Source organism: Carcharodon carcharias, chromosome 16 (assembly GCF_017639515.1).
Source record: "Carcharodon carcharias isolate sCarCar2 chromosome 16, sCarCar2.pri, whole genome shotgun sequence".
NCBI lineage: Eukaryota > Metazoa > Chordata > Chondrichthyes > Lamniformes > Lamnidae > Carcharodon > Carcharodon carcharias.
Window position 1 is genome coordinate 23,689,617 of NC_054482.1, and position 17,918 is coordinate 23,707,534.

Below are 17,918 nucleotides of genomic sequence, written 5' to 3' on the forward strand. Positions count from 1 at the left end.
AAATTGACCAGCACATGTAGTGGATTTAAGGAAGATAAGATTGTAGGGAAAAAAACATGGCCTCATTTAAGAGCCAACTGCAGCAGTAGTGGAGAGTGCGTAAGGGATTTTCTACATGGATGAATTGGATGGGCTGAATAGCTTCCCTCATGCTTACTAGCTTCTGGCTAGTCAGCACATCACCTGCATACCCACATGGTTCAGAAACTAGACCTGCTCTTTGTATAGGGTATAACTTTTCACTGTGGTTTCCCTCAACCTCTCTCTGAAGACTGTCTCTTACCAGTAGGAGTTGATGATTTTGCAGAATGCCAATTCACAACACATCTTGAGGTTACTCTGATGTTCTGGTAGTTCATTGGATGAACACTTACTCTGGTCCACCTCGCAATTTTCATCTGATTCATAAAGTGCCTTTATGAACTCTCCTGAAGCAGGACACAAGCAGGATAAATTGGCATGATGAGTAACACATAAAATAGAATTCAGTTAAGTGGAGATGGTTGAAACAATGGTGGTAAGAACACTATATTTTAAACCAAAGTAAGTACAGTGACAACCCCTGTCTTCTAAGAGCATCAAACTCTTGCCTTGCTAGACCTCTGCATCCTTAAGTTTTCCAGCCACTGATATATCATTGGGACAAAGTAGAGTTCCATCTCCACTGGCAAAAAAAAGTGACAGAACTAATCCCACTTTGCAGCCAACACATTCTTAATTAACTGAAGAATCCACCATCCAACAATCCTTGAAACGATGCAAGAGATGCAGCAAGGGTCATCAAAATAATACTGGATAGTTTTTTAAATATGAATGACAAAATCATCTGTTAGATCTGACATCCTCTAGAAGGCTAGAGTTGCAATAGGCTACTTCTGAATCTCATAGGTAGAACTGCCAATAGTCACACAGAGAACAAATTTGCAATACATCACTAAAAATAAAAGCTTATAGGTCTTAAAATGTTATTTTCTATGTCATATATTAACTACATTACATTGGAGCACTTCTTTACAATCAGGGTTTGTGGTGTACGAGTCTTGTAGTCAACACGTTATTTGATCTGCTTGTCTGAAGGCTTTGGAAGAAGGTAAATTAGTTGAATTTATTGGGGAAAAGACCTTTTGGGTTTGCGTTCCAAGTCCTAGAGAATTTCCATCAGGGTAAGTAGAGCATTTATAGAAAATTAATGAGAACATAAGCACAGGCAGGTCCAGAGACGTAAATCTCTTTGTTCCCCCCACTTGAATGGCATCCTTCACCATGGTGCCATGGTCAATCTGTTCATCTACCTTGCAGTCCTTCTCCTCATCCACACAAGTAGCAACCACCTTGTGCCTGTTGGACAAAACCAGGGCTGAGGCTCCTCCAACACTACATGTTAATTCCCCTTAACTGCCTGACTCATAGTCACACCTCCTGTCCCTGACCATTGACCAACTCTAAATTTCTGTCTAGCCTAAAGAATGTGGCTGCCTCCTGGAACAAAGTGTCTAGGTAACTTCTTCCCCCCACCCTGCCCCCAACAAAAGGCCTTCAAAAAGTTAATTAAAAAATAGAATGAGAGTAGACTAGTCAGCAATATAAAAGGAAAAGAGTGGCTAAAGTCCCTTAGAAGCAGAGGCAGCAGCAATTATCATGGGGAATGAGGAAATGGCATAGGCATTGAACAAATATCTGTGTCTTCTACAATGATGACAGGTAAGTTTCACACCAAAAAATGACAGTGGCCTAGGGGCTAAAAAGAGTGAGGAAATTAATATCAGCAGAGAAAAAGTACTTGAGAGGAGAAGCTTAAGAGACTAAAATCTGACAAATCCCATGAACCTGATGGCCTATTCCTTTGGGATAGCTACAGATAGTGATGCATTAGGTACTATTTTCCAAAATTCCAAAAAGGTTTGGCAATGGTCCTGCAAGATTGAATGTTGACAAATGTTACACTGTTTTTCAAGAAAGGAGGGAGAGAGAAAACGGTGAACTACAGGTAATTTAGTCTAACATAAGTTGTTGGGAAAATGCTGGAATCTTGGAATCTATTATTAAGGAAGTTTTAGCAATGCATTGTATGATTAGAACAAGTCAACATGGTTTTACTAAAAGGAAATCTTGTTCAATAAATTTGTTAAGAACTTTTTGAGGATGTAACTAGTAGGGTAGATAGAGGGTAGCCAGATGTAGTGTACCTGGATTTCCAAAAGGCATTTATTCAATAAAGAGCCACATGAAAGATAAAGCTCACGGAGTTGGTGGTAATATATTAGCATGGAGAGGATTTGTTAACAGGCAGGAAGCAGAGACTGGACATAAATGGAACATTTTCAAGTTGGCAGGCAGTGAATAGTGGAGTGCTGCAAGGATCAGTGCTCAGGCCTCAGCTACTTACAATCTATATTAATGAATTAGATGAAGAGACAGAGAGTAATGTTCCTAAGTTTGCTGATGATCACAAAGCTAGGTGGAAAGGTAGGCTGTGGGGAGGACACAGAAAGACTGAAAAGAGATATTAGACAGGTTAAGTGAATGGGCAACAAGATGGTAGAGGGAGTATAATGTAAGGAACTATGATAGAAAAGCATCATATTTTTTAAAAGATGTGAAAGTGTTGATGTTCAAAGAGATTTGGGTGTGCTCGTACAAGACACGCAGAAAGCTGACACGCAAGTACAGCAAGCAATTAGGAAGGCAAATGGCAAGGGGACTGGAATACAGGAATAAATAAGTCTTGTTACAATCGTAAGGGCTTTGGTGTGACCACACCTGGAATAGTGTGTGCAATTTTGGTCTCCATATTTAAGGAAGGATATACTTGTATTGGAAGCAGTACAGTGAAGGTTCATTAAATTGGTTTCTGGGAAAAGGGGGTTGCCCGATGATGGGAGGCTTGGTAAACTGGGCCTATATTCACTCAAGTTCAGATTAATAAAACATACAAGAATCTGAAGAGACTGAGAGATAGATTCCCTGACCAGTGGAAACAAACACAGGGGGCACAGCCTCAGGTTATGGGGCCAATCATTTAGGACTGAGATAAGGAGAAATTACTTCATTCAAAGGGTTGTGAAGCTTTGGAGTTCTCTATCCCAGACAGTTGTGGATGCTTCATCATTAAATACATTTAAGGCTGGGATAGACAGATTTTTGGAATCAAGGGATGTGGGATCAGGAGGAAAGTGGAGTTGAAACCCATGATCAGCCATGATTGTATTGAATGGCGGAGCAGACTCGATAAGCCATGTGGTCCGTTCCTGCTCCTATTTCTTGTCTTCTTGTGGTGGGAGAATAAACACATGGATGTCAGTCCCTTCAATGTAGATGTATGCCTTATGGAAAAGCATTTGCTGCAACTGTGCCCTTTGGAAGTTTATCCATACTCAAGTGCATTGGTTGTTACTAGGATGTGCAGATACGCTGCATGTTGTACACTGTAAAAAGATACTGGCAACAGATCAAACACAAAACGCAGTGCAGTATGCCAGCAGATAAACCTGCATGTGTTCAGACTACCTTAAGCAGGCTGTATCACAACATGTGGGCTACACATCAGCTACAGTGAAATTGCTGCCAATAGAAAGCACACATCCAATTTTAAAACTGTTAAAGGGTCCCCGACAACGGACTTTCCCCTTCATCTATCTGTGTTCAAAGAAAGTGGGCTGTTGTGTATTCTCTTAACCAAAAGTAAGATGTCATTGAAATTTGGACATTGGTAAACAAACAAAGCTCTGCACAAATGTGCACTGCCTTGCCTTGCTCTGATTAACCAGGGTGGAACCAGCAGTACACACCTAACACCAGTCTATTAGAAGCCACTATTCTCCCACGGTACCTGCACTGCAGATGCAGCATCAATAATCATCAACCAATCCAGTGTATATCAGTCAACGCTTACCTAAGGCATCGTGGAGGTACTTCTGCCCAACAAGCTTCAAATACTCCTCTATGGCTTTTGTTGCTAAGGTGTTTTCCCTGAAGAGAAGAACATCATGTTCCCCACATCGGTCCACCTCAGACATTACCAAGTCTGTAAGGAAGTCCTGGAAGGAGTAAGAATTAAAAGCTTGAATGCTGGATAATAGCCCATGTTCTGTAATGAAAAATAAAGTCTTCACTGACAAGAGCACTCACTCAGCTACAAACTCAAGTGATTAAGGGGAATCTGTAGGAGGAGCTTGGGGCAGCATAATAATGGCCATTACATTATACTTACGCACTAAAATCAAATATTGCCACTGTGATCTTGGCAACTATAATGCTAGAGAACTTCTAATGACAAGATCCTTATATACGTAGTATCTAACAGTTAAAATGATCAAAAAATCTGATCAGTGATATGAATCGAAGTCAAATGTATGTATTGTATGTATGATATGTAACCTTGATATAAGCTTATTTATTCCCAGCACGCACTGATACGTTATTTTCTGGTCCAAGCTTTGCTTGCTGTATTGGGTTATATTAATACACTTTCTCTGTGCCTTTCCTTGCCCAAGTTTAACATTGATTTAATGTTATTCATTGAGTGACCAGGTATCAGTCAGCAGACATGGGATGTTTTCATCATTCATTCAATCAGAAGTATCAAAGGACAGCAAGCATCCTTGGATTCCCTCCTTCCAACTCAGATGGGCAATCCCAACTAGATAACACATATACTGAAACTTGTGAAAATACAATGAAGATGCAGCTGCAGTGTCAGGAACTTCAGAAGGAATCAAATGATAAATATCAGTTTTCCTTTTATTTTGGGCTATCTGTGATGGTTAATGAGCTGGTGGCGATGGTTTTATTGTAGGTACCAACATGAATGAGTCACAAAGGCTGGCAGTGGGCTGTAGCCAAATAATCAGCAGTGATATAGTAACTAACCTAAGAATTCCTCAGCTGTAAATAAGTCAATGTATCTCAATCACATTGCCAAGACTAACATTTTTAACAGGCATCAGGTAAACAAAAAGAATGCAAATGACAGCAAAGCAACAAGATGTTAATAAATTACTTTGTAAGAGATTGATTTTTAAAAAATAAACAGAGGCAGCACAATAGCACACAGCAGACAAGCACCAACAAACACGGTGTCACAATGATGAGATGCTCCTTTGACATATCTCAGTTACTGTGAGATGGCACTCAGCAGAAGGTGGAAGGGATAAAGCTGGTCAGTTTGTTCTGCTAGCTGTTCTGGCTAGCACCAACCTCCCACCACTGAGCCCAGGTGGAGGCTCAATGCACTTTAACCATCTGCTGATTGTGCTGGAGAAATTTAACTGAGATAAAGCTTCAGGTTATTCATTCTTAACCTGTGTTTACATGCATTAGGATTGTGTTAATTTCCAAGGCCCCAAAGGAACACTGTGGTACACCCCCAAAGGCTCAGAAGCTCTAAAACAGGGAGTCAGTAGAGAAATTTCAAGTTAATCCACCAGAATTACAACACTGAATTACTTCTGTCAGAAATCACAGGAGTGATTTAGGAGGATTAAATTCCAAAATTCCTATTAACTTTATCTCTGCAAAGAGGAGGAAGATATTTCATTTAGAGCAGTACGCTCATAGCCTCAAATCTTTATAATGGATAACAGGTCTAGCCATTTGGCCTTAATGGGAGATTTTTAAAAACACTCCATCAAGAGAACAGAGCACTTTGCAGGGCTGTTAAATGGAAAGCAACAAGAGGAAAAGACGAGTCAGCGCATCTGGGTCAACAGTGCCTCACGGGTAATTTGCTATGGGACCATACACTTGTGTTCATGTATGCTTAATGCAAGAAGTAAAAGATCATTAACAACTTTGTAAATTTGTAAATGTGAGCAGCCTATGCTACTGCCAGGAACCTTATTTTTTTATTCTTTAAAAAAAAATCTGCCACACAGGCTGTCACCATGCTGGGCAACATAGATAACACAATTAAGAGATTGAATTATGCAGTGTTAATTTTGGTTATGGATGCACAATATAAAATGTACAATGTAGAGTATAGCACAATACAGACACAAACACTATAAAAAGACAAAGTGGAGGTTTACACTAGGGTGCAACATATTGGTGCACCAGAGTGCTGAAGTGTACCATCATGAACCTGAACACTGTCCTGCTAGAAATTGCACCTATGTGGATGTCAGGCGACATCAGGACTGGGCTCAGCTATAAGACATAGGAGCAGAAGTAGGCAATTCGGCCCATCGAGTCTGCTCCACCATTCAATGAGATCATGGCTGATTTGATAATCCTCAATTCCACTTTCCCCATAACCCTTGATTCCCTTACTGATTAAAAATCTGTCTATCTCAGCCTTCAATATGCTTAGTGACCCAACCTCTACAGCTCTCTGTGGTAAAGAATTCCACAGATTGACTACCTTCAGAGAAGAAATTCCTCTTCATCTCAGTTTTAAGTGGGCTTACTCTAAGATTATGCCTTCTGGTCCTAGACTCTCCACAAGGGGAAACAATCTCTCAGCATTGACTCTGTCAAGCCCCCTAAGAATCTTGTGTGTTTCAATAAGTTTGCCTCTCATTCTTCTATACTCCAATGAGTATGGGCCCAACCTGTTCAACCTCCCCTCATAAGAAAATCCCTCTATCCCCAGGATCAACCTAGTGAACCTTCACTGGACTGCCTTCAATGCCAGTATATCTTTCCTTAGATACTGTGACCAAAACTGTTCATAGTATTCTAGGTGTGATCTAACTAATGCCCTGTATAGTTTTAGCAAGACTTCTCTATTTTTATACTCCATTCCCTTTGAAATAAAGGCCAACATTCCATTTGCCTTCCCTATTACCTGCTGAACTTGTATGCTAGCTTTTCGGGATTCACGCACTAGGACCCCCAAATCCCTCTGTGCTGCAGCATTCTTCAATCTTTATCCATTTAAATAATATTCAGCTCCTCTATTCTTCCTGCCAAAGTGCATAACCTCACATTTTCCCACATTATATTCCATCTGCCACGTTTTTGCCCATTCACTTAACCTGTCCATATCCCTCTGTAGACTCTTTGTGTCATCCTCACCAATTGCCTTCCCACCTATTTTTGTGTCATCCACAAACTTAGCAATAGTACATTCATTTCCCTCATCCAAGTCATTAATATATATTATAAATAATTGTGGCCCCAGCACTGATCCCTGTGGCACTCCCACTTGTTACAGGTTGCCATCCTGAAAATGCCCCCCCTTATCCCAACTCTCTGTCTTCCGTTAGCCAGTCCTCTATTGATGCTAATATAATATCCCCAAACCATGGGCTCTTATCTTATTAAATAGCCTTATGTGTGGTACCTTTGATGGCTACTCCCAGCCCAACAACATACGGACCTCAGCATTTCAGTTCACACACGAAGAACCACCACTTTGGTGCAGTACTCAATGAAGTGGGCTCCTATAGGACGCGATCCCAGGATCAGTCAGCACAGGATGTAGAGTAAATCAGAGAAAATATGGAGGAATTCCCAAAAATCAAGTGTAATCCAAAGTCCATCAGACTCTACAACTCATCTCAACACAGTCTAACCACTATCACCTAACTTGTTATGAAAGATTATTTCCACAAACATAACTTCAAATCGGGGTGGTTATTCATGCAGCCGGTCCCACTCATGTCCTAACCTCCATACATGTACAAACGCTTTGAACATGTTATTCAACAGCAATTTCTCAAACCTCAAAATTTGTGTAAAGTTATAATCAAGTATAAAATTACACTGCTCTTTGGCAGCTTGTGTAATGAAACATTAAAAGTTCTAATTTACTGTAGATTAAATGTGAAATCACAATATTCAATATTACAACAGAAGAGCTCTTCTTATCTGCTAAGCTTTCTTTGTTTATTCTGCTTGTTGTCCAGAAGGCACTGATTTGTGCTGGGGTTTGGTTGCCTGGGAATTCCTCATTGGCCAATCATTTGAAAAAGCAGGCATCACCACTGAGACAGAGAATAGACTAACACACAAATCCCAGCTGAAGGCCTGGGGATTGCAATCAAAAAAGAATTCTCCTGTTGTACCACTCTCAACCAACTAGGGCTAATTGTAGCACTCAGAACAGATCTGCAAACCTTCAGGGCTACATAAAGAAAAATGAAAGAACATGCATTTTTTATATTGTGCCTTACATAACCTCAGAACAGCACAATGTGTTTTATAGCCAGTTAAGTATTTTTTTGAAGGGTCGTGACTGTTCTAATGTAGGAAATGTCACAAATAATTTGTGCACAGCAAGGTACCAGGGCCAGCAATGTTAAAATAACCTGATAATCTGTTTTAGTGATGTTGGTGGCTAAAGGAAAAATAATGGCAGGGACACTGGGCAGAATTCCTCTGCTTTTCTAAATTGTGTAGTGGGGTCTTTTGTGTCCACCTGAGGGCGCTTTCCAAACCCACAACCTTGGCCACCTAGAAGGACAAGGGCAGCAGATGCGTGGGAACACCACCACCTGCAAGTTCCCCTCCAGCCCACACGTCATCCTGACTTGGAACTACATCGCCATTCCTTCACTTTTGCTGGGTCAAAAACCTGGAAATGCCAACAGCATGTAGACTTCAGTGGTTGAAGAAGGCAGTTCACCACCACCTTCTCAAGGGCAATTAGGGATGAGCAACAAATTTAACAAAAGATGGAACTTCAGTTTAACATCTTGGCTGAAAGTCGTCATTTCTAATTAGTGTAGTAGTCCCTTAGTACTGCACGCAAGCGTCAGCCAAGATTAAGGCTTAGGTCTCTAAACTCAGTATCACATAGGATATGTGTTTACCCATTGAGACTTTGCTGCAAATAAGATGGTTCCTCTTACTGACAATGGGTACTAAAAAATCTGATATACAGTATGAGTGCGCACGTTCCATCACAGCCTCCTGACAGTTGCCTGACCTGGGGCTAGGCTCTGAAACGCAGCTGCAATAGAGTTTCCATTATAATTACTCATTCCACTTAATGATGAACACAATGGCTGTGACCTTATTCTGGTAAAGGTTCTTTATCTTCTGGGTTTTAACAAGAATTCTCTTCTGCAGACAGGAGCAGCTACAATTGTTAATGATTAGTTCATCCTTTTCACATGGGGACAGAGAAAGAGATGAGATTTAAAAACTAACAAGAAAGGATCATGAATCTCAACCCTCTGCAAATATAATACCCAAGGTACAAATTAAATAATAAACATTCTAAAAAAAAGGGAGTGGAAGAGAAAATAAATTGATTGATGTCCCAGGAATCACTTCACTTGCTGTATTTTGTGTACTGGTTAAAGGTGGTCCATTGGCATCCAGTATTCTGGATTCTGCTGCAATTGGTATTTGAAGTTACAGGGAATCGCATTCCTGATTTAAACATTCCCAGCAAAATCTCTTGAATTTGATCATTTTAGCTAAGTCAAGCTGTACACAAAAACAAGGGATTTCAAAATAACTGGTTGGCTTTAAAATCTTAATTTCAAAAAATAATCTTTTATTTTGAAAAAATGTAAAGTGTGTCCATATTAAGCAATTGAAGCCTTTCTGCTCTGGGCACCCTGGCAACAATGGATGCGTTGCCAGTGAGCCAAGCACTGGAAAATGGGATTAGTGTAGTCAGATTTTTGTTGACCGGCACAGACACAATGGGCTGAATAGCCTCCTTCTGTGCTGTAAACATCAATGAACATTTCAAAGCATAACAAATATAGTTCCTCTCTTCATGACCCCAATGATCTGGTTCAACTAAATCCTAAGAACAAACCTAATGCATTTTAGGCACTTTCTCCACTCTTTCTAGCCAGCTATTCTTTATCAGTGAGCCTTGATAGCAACTGTCAGCTAACTATTCAACTAGGTGTGCTCACCCAATGTCTGTACACATGTACATTTTTCAGCAGGTCACAGGTCAGCAATCACTGGCTGATTTGTTACGCCTCCTGATCTTGGTCTCCTAATAGGCCAATGTTGAAAAGTTTCTGAAGTACTTTGCACAATAAATTACTATTAAAGCTCAGTGGCTGCCATTGAACAATGAAATGAAACAGTTCACGCATTTAATTTTTGCTGACTGATAAAGAGAGTAATGTTGATCAGGATATCAACTTTCTTTGGGTATCACCATGAGACCCTTAATGTTCATTGCAATCACAGAAATAAGTAGCCCAAGACTGAACTTCAGCATCTCACTGAAAGAATGAAAACGCTGATGATGGAGTATTCCCTCAGCATTTCATTCGAGGGCCAATCCAGGCACAACGGCACCATTAAGTTAGCCAAGCTTGCAATAGATTAATTAATTAAGCACCCAACAAGTCTGTACTTTCAGTTGACATGAAAAATCCCATCGCACTATTTGAAACACAGGAGAGTTTTTCCCAGTGTCTTGTCAATATTTATCCCTCAACCAAATTCAGCAAAAACAGATATCTAGCAATTTATTTCAAAGCTATCTGTGGCTTTGCGTAAATTAGCTGCCACATTTGCCAATATTACAATAGTCACAATAGTTCAAGAAGTACTTTATTGACTATCATATGCTCTGAGATTTCTTGAGAATGTGAAAGGTACTATGTAAATACAAATTATTTCTTTCCTTTACTTACTTGCTCTGTGTAGCTCAGTACCAGTTGCTAAATCTACCCAGAGTTTGGGTTTTACAATGTTAGGGTTTCTGCATCATAAGTGATTCTTTAAAATTTTGTTCTCAGGGTGTGGGCATTTGGTTTCCATCCTCAATTGCTCTCAGAAGGTGGCGGTGGTGGGCCACCTTCTTCAACCGTGCAGTCCGTGTGTTGATTTCAGTTCTTTGATGTACCTGTTTGATGCAACTGAGTGGCTTGCCTGGCTACTTCAGAGGGTAGTTAACATGTTGGTGTGGGGCTGGAATGATAATTGGCCAGACCAGACAAGGACAGCAGATTTACTTCCCTAAAAGACATCAGCATAACAGTTGCATTTTTGCAACAATCAGGCAAAGTCATGGTCACTTTTGATGCTGGCAATTTTTAAAATTTACAAATTTGTTTTAAATTGGATTCAAAATTTTAAATGCCATTGTAGGATTTGAACTCATTCTTCAAGTTAACTGCCATTTTTGGATTTGATCACCTTCTCTGGACTATTAGTACAGATCTCTGGATTATTAGTGCAGAAACACAGCCATTGCACTATCATACCATATGATACTTCAATCTAAGTCAAAGTTGATTTGTGTAGATGTGGATTCCATTATTTGATGAAAGTGGACAAATCTTCCACTTCACAGCTGAGAACTTAATTATTTGCCTTAATAAACAATTAATCAAAGGAAAAGAATGGACAATAGAGAAAGTGATGAATTGCAGCATGGCTTGAGAGGCACCTGTGTTCCAATCAGAATCAGCTAATGGCTGGATACCCTGATTTGATCACCCTCAACCTTCTAACTCAATGGAAAACAAGCCAAGTTAATACACTTAGCTGATAATTTAACCCTTGAAGTTCTGGTATAATTCTGGTGTATCTGCAATGTACCCCTTCCAAAAGCAGTATATCTTTCCTGAGAACAGAATGCACTACTCCAGACAGCATCTGTACAACTGAAGCTCAACTTTCTTCACTTTATAATTAGCCTTATTGTACCTGGCCATTAGCTTTTAGTGATTTGTGTACATAGACACTTAAATCCCTTCGATCCTCCACAGCTCATTGCTTCTCATCACGAAGAAAATATCCCAATTGTCTTGATCAGATTTAAAGTAGATTACTTCACACTTCTCCCACATGGAACTCCATCCACCATAGTCTGTCTCACTTAGTCTGTCAATGCCCCTTTGTAACTTGCTGCTCACATGCACAGTGCCACCTCCAAACTTGTTTACACAACTCTCTATTCCTTCATTCAGTTAATTAACATATATTATGAAAATCTGACACCCCCATACAGATGCCTGCCATCACTTGCCACATCCTACTAATCAGAGATTATTTCCTTGATCCTTGGTGCATCATATCTTTCAACAAATCACTGACTTATATCTCAAAATTACCTCCAATTCCATGCTCTCTCATTTCAGCTAATCATCTCCTGTGAAATCTTATCAAATGCCTTCTGGAAGTCCATTTAGACAATATCTATATGCACTCCCTATTCACCATAATTATTGCCTCAAAATATCTAACTGGATTAGTCAGATATGACCTACCATTGCAAATCCATGCAGACTTACAGCTTAGCTGAAACTTGACTAAGTGCTCAGTTACTCTGATGATGGATTCTAGCATTTTCCCCACAAATTATGTTAAACTGTCAGGTTACCCGGTTTCTCCTTCTGTCCCTTTTTAAATAATAGAGGGAAGTTTTCAGTTTTCCAATCCAAAGTCTGAACGGCTCAGTGAATTTACACAATAAGCAGGGAAAAGAGAAATTAAGATGCATTTAAAAGAGTAACAGGAGCACTTCATATTTGAATCCAATAGCATTCACTCATTTGGAATCTTTATTACAGATTTACTACACAAAAAATAACAATTGCATGGTAGTTATATATAAAGTAAATGGTTTTTAAGATCCAAAATCAGGGTTTCAACTGTCAGTTTGCAGAGAGGGTAAGCACTGAAAAGTCTCGTAGAAAGTGACAATTATTGCATGGACTTTAAATAGTCACCACATTCCTTTAAAGGACTAAACTCTAAAGTAAGTCATTGCAATAAACACAAAAACACATAAAACAGCACAGAAGGATTTTACACAGTGTTTAAATTTAATGCACTTTGTCATTATTTTTTTCAACTGTACCTATTATAAAGAAAAAGACAAGCAATATTAAAAATAAGATTATAACCATGTGGCTATGGTAACCTTACAGTTACTGTTCTAGCACATCTCTGCTTGCAACCCAGAGTTCAAATCCCATAATGGCAAGTTGTGACATTGAAAATAACCATGAATCAATAGTTGTAAAAATCCAAATGCTATTTTTTAATTAATATCTTTCTGATCTACAAACGACCTCAGTCCCACACTACGTGTTTAACTCTTATTGCCCTCTGGACAACCAATGATGAGCAATAGATACCACTTTTCCAGAATCACCTGCGTCCTGAGAGCAAATTAAAGATAAATTTCCATGGACTTATTACATGCAGATTCAGCAAACTTGTAGACCTTCAACCAGTAGCATAGGTAGGAAATGCAACATGTTTGGCATTATTGAGCTGTCAGCTCATAAACTTCACACAGAAACTGTTGTTAATTGTATATTAATTGTGTTTAGTTGTATATTGGTGTTGGGCATTTGCTGGGGATTCATTTGTATTCCTATAAGTAGGAAAAGACAGACTGTGGTGTTGGGTTAGGAGGTGCATGTTTGTGATGCATATCTCTTTAAAAATAGCCTTTAAAATGGGAAAGGATTTTATCCTGTTCTATCCTTCACCACTAGGCTTTCTGCTGATATCACATATTTAATTTATAATCACACAAAAATGACATGGAGGTCCTGATTTTACTGCAATGGCCATGTCTATGCCTACCTTTGCTCGACCAGTGCTCTGCAGGATATGAACGAGGGCACAGGCCATCTCTTCTTTGTTCTTCACACTGATGACTGGCTCCAGCACAGAGCATAACATGGTGTAGTTGTTGGTGACAAACTCTGCAAACTCCTTGTACTGTTCCATAGGAAGGATGGCAATTGTTTGATAGCGGCATTTGATGCGGATGTAAGGACCTCCACCTTTGCCCTTGTTGGGGTTAGGCGTGCTGACAGGGTACCATTTCTCTATAAACTGTCGTCCAATGACGCTGGTGATCGGAATATTAACCAGTCCCACATAATTATTCTTATCTTTCTTTTTCTTCTTATCCATGTCCTTGTAAATATGCACCGTGATGTTCCTGACCATTGGCAGAGTGTAAAACTCAAAGTGCTCACCCCAGAACAGGTTATCTGCTTTCATTTTACTGGTAGTTCGTGCGTATAGTGTGTCATCTAGACACAGTTCACAAAAATACCTTTTTTTAGGGGCTAAGTCTTTTGCTTCAATAATCCAAAGACGGAGTACATTTTCTGCACGGCGACAATTGTCCTAGAAATGTAAAACAGAGCACGCATTACAATTTCTGAGTCAGTTTATTTTTTTGATCAACTTTTCTTGCATGTGAAAGACCCACCCATATAACCAACTTCAAAGCCTTGCCAAATTTTAAATCGGTTATGGTCATGATGACGGGTGGAATCAAAAAGCTGGGTATGTGGCCCCAGTCTTAGCTGCTTCGCCCTCCAACATTTCTGTGACTAACTGCTCTCCTGACCAACAGAGCTAGAATTGGACACTAACCCAAGGGCATCACCGAATTGGGCATCCTGCCCAACATTCCACAGCAATTCAACAGAAAATTTTATGATCAAGTTTATCAGTTCATTACACAATTTTCTTGGGTTAACAAATTAAGCTAGCTTTAATCTCAAGGAGTGGCTATTGTTACAGATTTCAAGTGATTTGCAAAAGATGCAAATGCGATATGAGAAAAGGCTTTTTCATACGGCGAGTGGTTTGGGTCTGGAGTGCACTGCCTGGAAGTGTGGTGGAGGCAAGTTCAATCGAGGCATTCAAGAGGGAATTAGATGATTAGTTTCATAGAAACAATGTGCAGGGTTATGGGGAAAAGGCTGGAGAATGGCACTGAGTCATAATGCTCATTCAGAGAGCCAGTGCAGACATGGTAGACAGAATGGCCTACTTCTGCACCATAACAATTCTGTGATTCTGTAAAGAAATTAATCACAATCAAGAATTAAAGCATCCATTCTCTGCGAGTGCTAAAAGTCAACAAGGATTTAACTGAAGAATCTGCCAGTTAGTCATCCATTCTCCCCTCAAAGATTAAAATTCCAATCCAATCAAGGGTTTATGGACTAACAGCCATTCTCACAAAAGATCATATGTACTGCAAAGAAATGGAGCTCCAGTGTGGATGTTGCAGGAGGGGTGGATGGAGAAGGGGTGGAATTGGGTGGAGGGGTGGTGAGGCGGTTAAAAACACTTCTTGCTGATTTGCGTAATTTATGACTCTAATTTTTCCCACAGATACAGAATGTTTTAAATAATCCATTCTTAGTGAATCAACACGATAATATATTTCTTTATAAACTATGGAGAGACAAAGCTGGTACATGTTTATATTGAGTGCTGTGTGGTTTAGCATTGAAGTAGCCTTCCACAAGGTGAAAGGTCCCTGCATTGCTGCTGTGATACAATACCAAAAACCATGCTCTGGTTGGCAACGAGTTGAAACTGCACAATTAATCTAAGGAGGAATAACTGAAGTGAGCTTGGGCTGTTTGTACCACCATCAAAGCAGGTTCACCAACGGCCACTTGGCCACTGTAGATATACGGGTTGGGAAGGAAGTAGAAGATTCTGAATTCAGAGAAATGCTTCACTGGGACCTCAACAGGATTCTGATTGATGATAAGATCGTTGAGAGCACGTGTAACACAGGCAGCCATGGCAGCCTCTTATCAGAACTACTTGGGTTGCTTTGGTTCCAAGCAGATGGAATATCTGGGATGCTTAACATGGCCTCCATGTGCAGTTAATAATTTAACCTATCTTCAAACAATCTATAGAGCCAAAGGGAGAACTTCCTATTCAACATTCAGAGAATTGAAGTGCTGTGCAATGTAAGCAGCATTAAAATTAACAGACACTTCAAGATAACAGATAAAGCTGCAGATGCAAGTCCAGAAAAATTAAAAACTACAGGTGGATAACTGCAGTAATTAATCAACAATGATGGAAAACACAGAAAGAATATGAGATTTACAGTACTAGAATTTTTATACACACACAAGTAATACATTACCAGAAGGAACAGGACCAGGCTGAGCAAGCACCATTGATAGTACTGTCACAAACTCTGATCTGGTGAAAGTTTGCAGCAGGTGCACTCACAAGCAGCTGGCAAATGGAGTGAGGGACCACTTATTCATAAGGTAAATTGAATGAAAAATTAATTGCACTGGCTGGGTAACTAGTATCTGTTGTCACAAGAATGGCTTGTGGGCCCTCTAAGCCCTGAGGGTTCCAATTCAGTTTGCTCACATGGTCATACAAGACAGTATGAATGGGGTAGGGGTCAGAATAATGCCAAGTACACACAGGCAGGCACACTGTAATGTGCTGCAGCTATGTAAAAGCCCTGCTGACATTAATGCAATGTTTGCCTCATGCAGTCCCACAACACCAAACAAGCTGCACATCATATCGATATTTATTTGAAGAACACACCAGCATTCTACTTGCCGGCAAGCAGCAATGAAAAAACCTGGAAAAAGAACGGAATGTGACGGTGAACTGTGCACAAAAATGAAAGCAAGGAGTCAGCCACAGATACGAGCACTGCCAAAATGAGAGTACACCCACCGTTTCCAGGTCTTACAGTCCTTGGAGACAGAAGACAGTGTCCTAACAGCACTAAATAAGGCTGAGAGGTGAATAATAGCATTACTGTTAGGAGCGGAAAGATGCAGATTAGATCAGCAAGACTGATGTGATTATTCAGACTTTACGAGCATAAGCTTAATTACATTCTGCATCTTCCAACATCATGACAAGCATACACAGTACTTTATAACATGGTTAATTAAAGTTATGAAAATTGCAGTCCAGGAACAGATTAATGAATACTTCCAACCCTTGCTTCTGTTTAGCAAGGTCACTGTGACACCAGCATTTCCCTTATACCAGTGAATCTGCCACAGTCTGTAGCCATGACAGTCTAAGTATCAATGCCCACTGTATCCAGGCCCCAATTAGTGCTGCCGAGTGAGCTTTGACTGTGCTAACCCTTCCTACAAGACAGTATTTTACTGCTTCATAATTGTATTCTGAATCCCAAGGTAAGATCACAAATATCTGATCACTTGGTTGCAGATAAAACTGACCTAATGAATCAATGGTGTTTAAAGTAGGTTGGGTGATAATTCAGTGAATTACTGGGGAGGGGAAAAAGTGTCAGCATTACTTCAGTACTTTTCATACACTCAATAACCTCAATTGGAATGTGTTTCCATTTTGTTCCTGAACACCAGTGTCATGACCTGCACACATCTGAAATACATTCATTTATTGAGTCAGCTTTGGATCAGCACTCAGGATTGGAACTGACACTGAGCGCTGCTGATTCAGTACAAGCACCAATCTGTGGATAATATCAGCTGAGCACAATCACACTCAACCAGATTTGAAATGTCATATCTCCCTTTGCTTGGTGGATTTTGTAGGATTGAGTACTGTGACAGGCCAAAAGACTTTGCATAAGCATAAAGCACAATGGGGTAGTTAGCATTTAATGTGAAGAAACAATGTATTTGCATGCAGAGTGGTATGGAGAATTAGGCTGAGGGGAGATAAAAGGATGGAGCTTGAGTTAAAACAGAACAAAAACAGTTCATCTAGAGTGTAGCATGAATATTAGGTGTGGAATGACTCAACAGATTTCAGGTCTAGTATCAATAAACATTGGGGTCCTTCACCTATCAGTTTCATGACAAAACCACCCTGCAGAGGCAGGATGAGTGACAGTTGCTGACAAATAACACTGTTCAAGTAGGTGTGTTTAGAAAAAAAATGTGTAAATATGTAAAACATTATTTGGTGAACTCTGTTACGAACAATGATGAGTCTCCTACAAATGAGTGTATGGATTGCTTGTGTTGCTCCCTTCCTAAAAGCACTGTGGGTGTACCAACACCGCATGGACTGCAGCGCTTCAAGAAGGTGGCTTTCCACCACTTTCTCAAGGGCATTAGGGATGGGCAATAAATACTTCTTTATGTGAGATATAAAAGAAAACCACTTGACCACAGGATATCCTACTCTTGGAATTAGTATCTCACTAAAGCAGAATGTCTTGAAAAGTGTCAAAGTCACTTACTGATAGTAAAACCAGGACATCATGATGCTAAGATAAAAGCAAA

The 17,918-nt window shown here is 39.9% G+C and overlaps 1 protein-coding gene across 5 annotated transcripts in view; it reads right to left on the reverse strand.

The window, feature by feature from the left end:
• rasal2 (RAS protein activator like 2) overlaps positions 1 to 17,918 on the reverse strand; it is a 411,464-nt gene that overhangs the window by 27,359 nt on the left and 366,187 nt on the right. For all 5 annotated transcript variants that reach the window (XM_041208224.1, XM_041208220.1, XM_041208219.1 and 2 more), the window contains exons 8-10: positions 13,468 to 14,022; positions 3,893 to 4,037; positions 284 to 428 (exon numbers count right to left, since the gene is read on the reverse strand). In XM_041208224.1, coding sequence (XP_041064158.1) covers positions 284 to 428; positions 3,893 to 4,037; positions 13,468 to 14,022 — 845 coding nt within the window. The remainder of the gene's footprint in view (positions 1 to 283; positions 429 to 3,892; positions 4,038 to 13,467; positions 14,023 to 17,918) is intronic.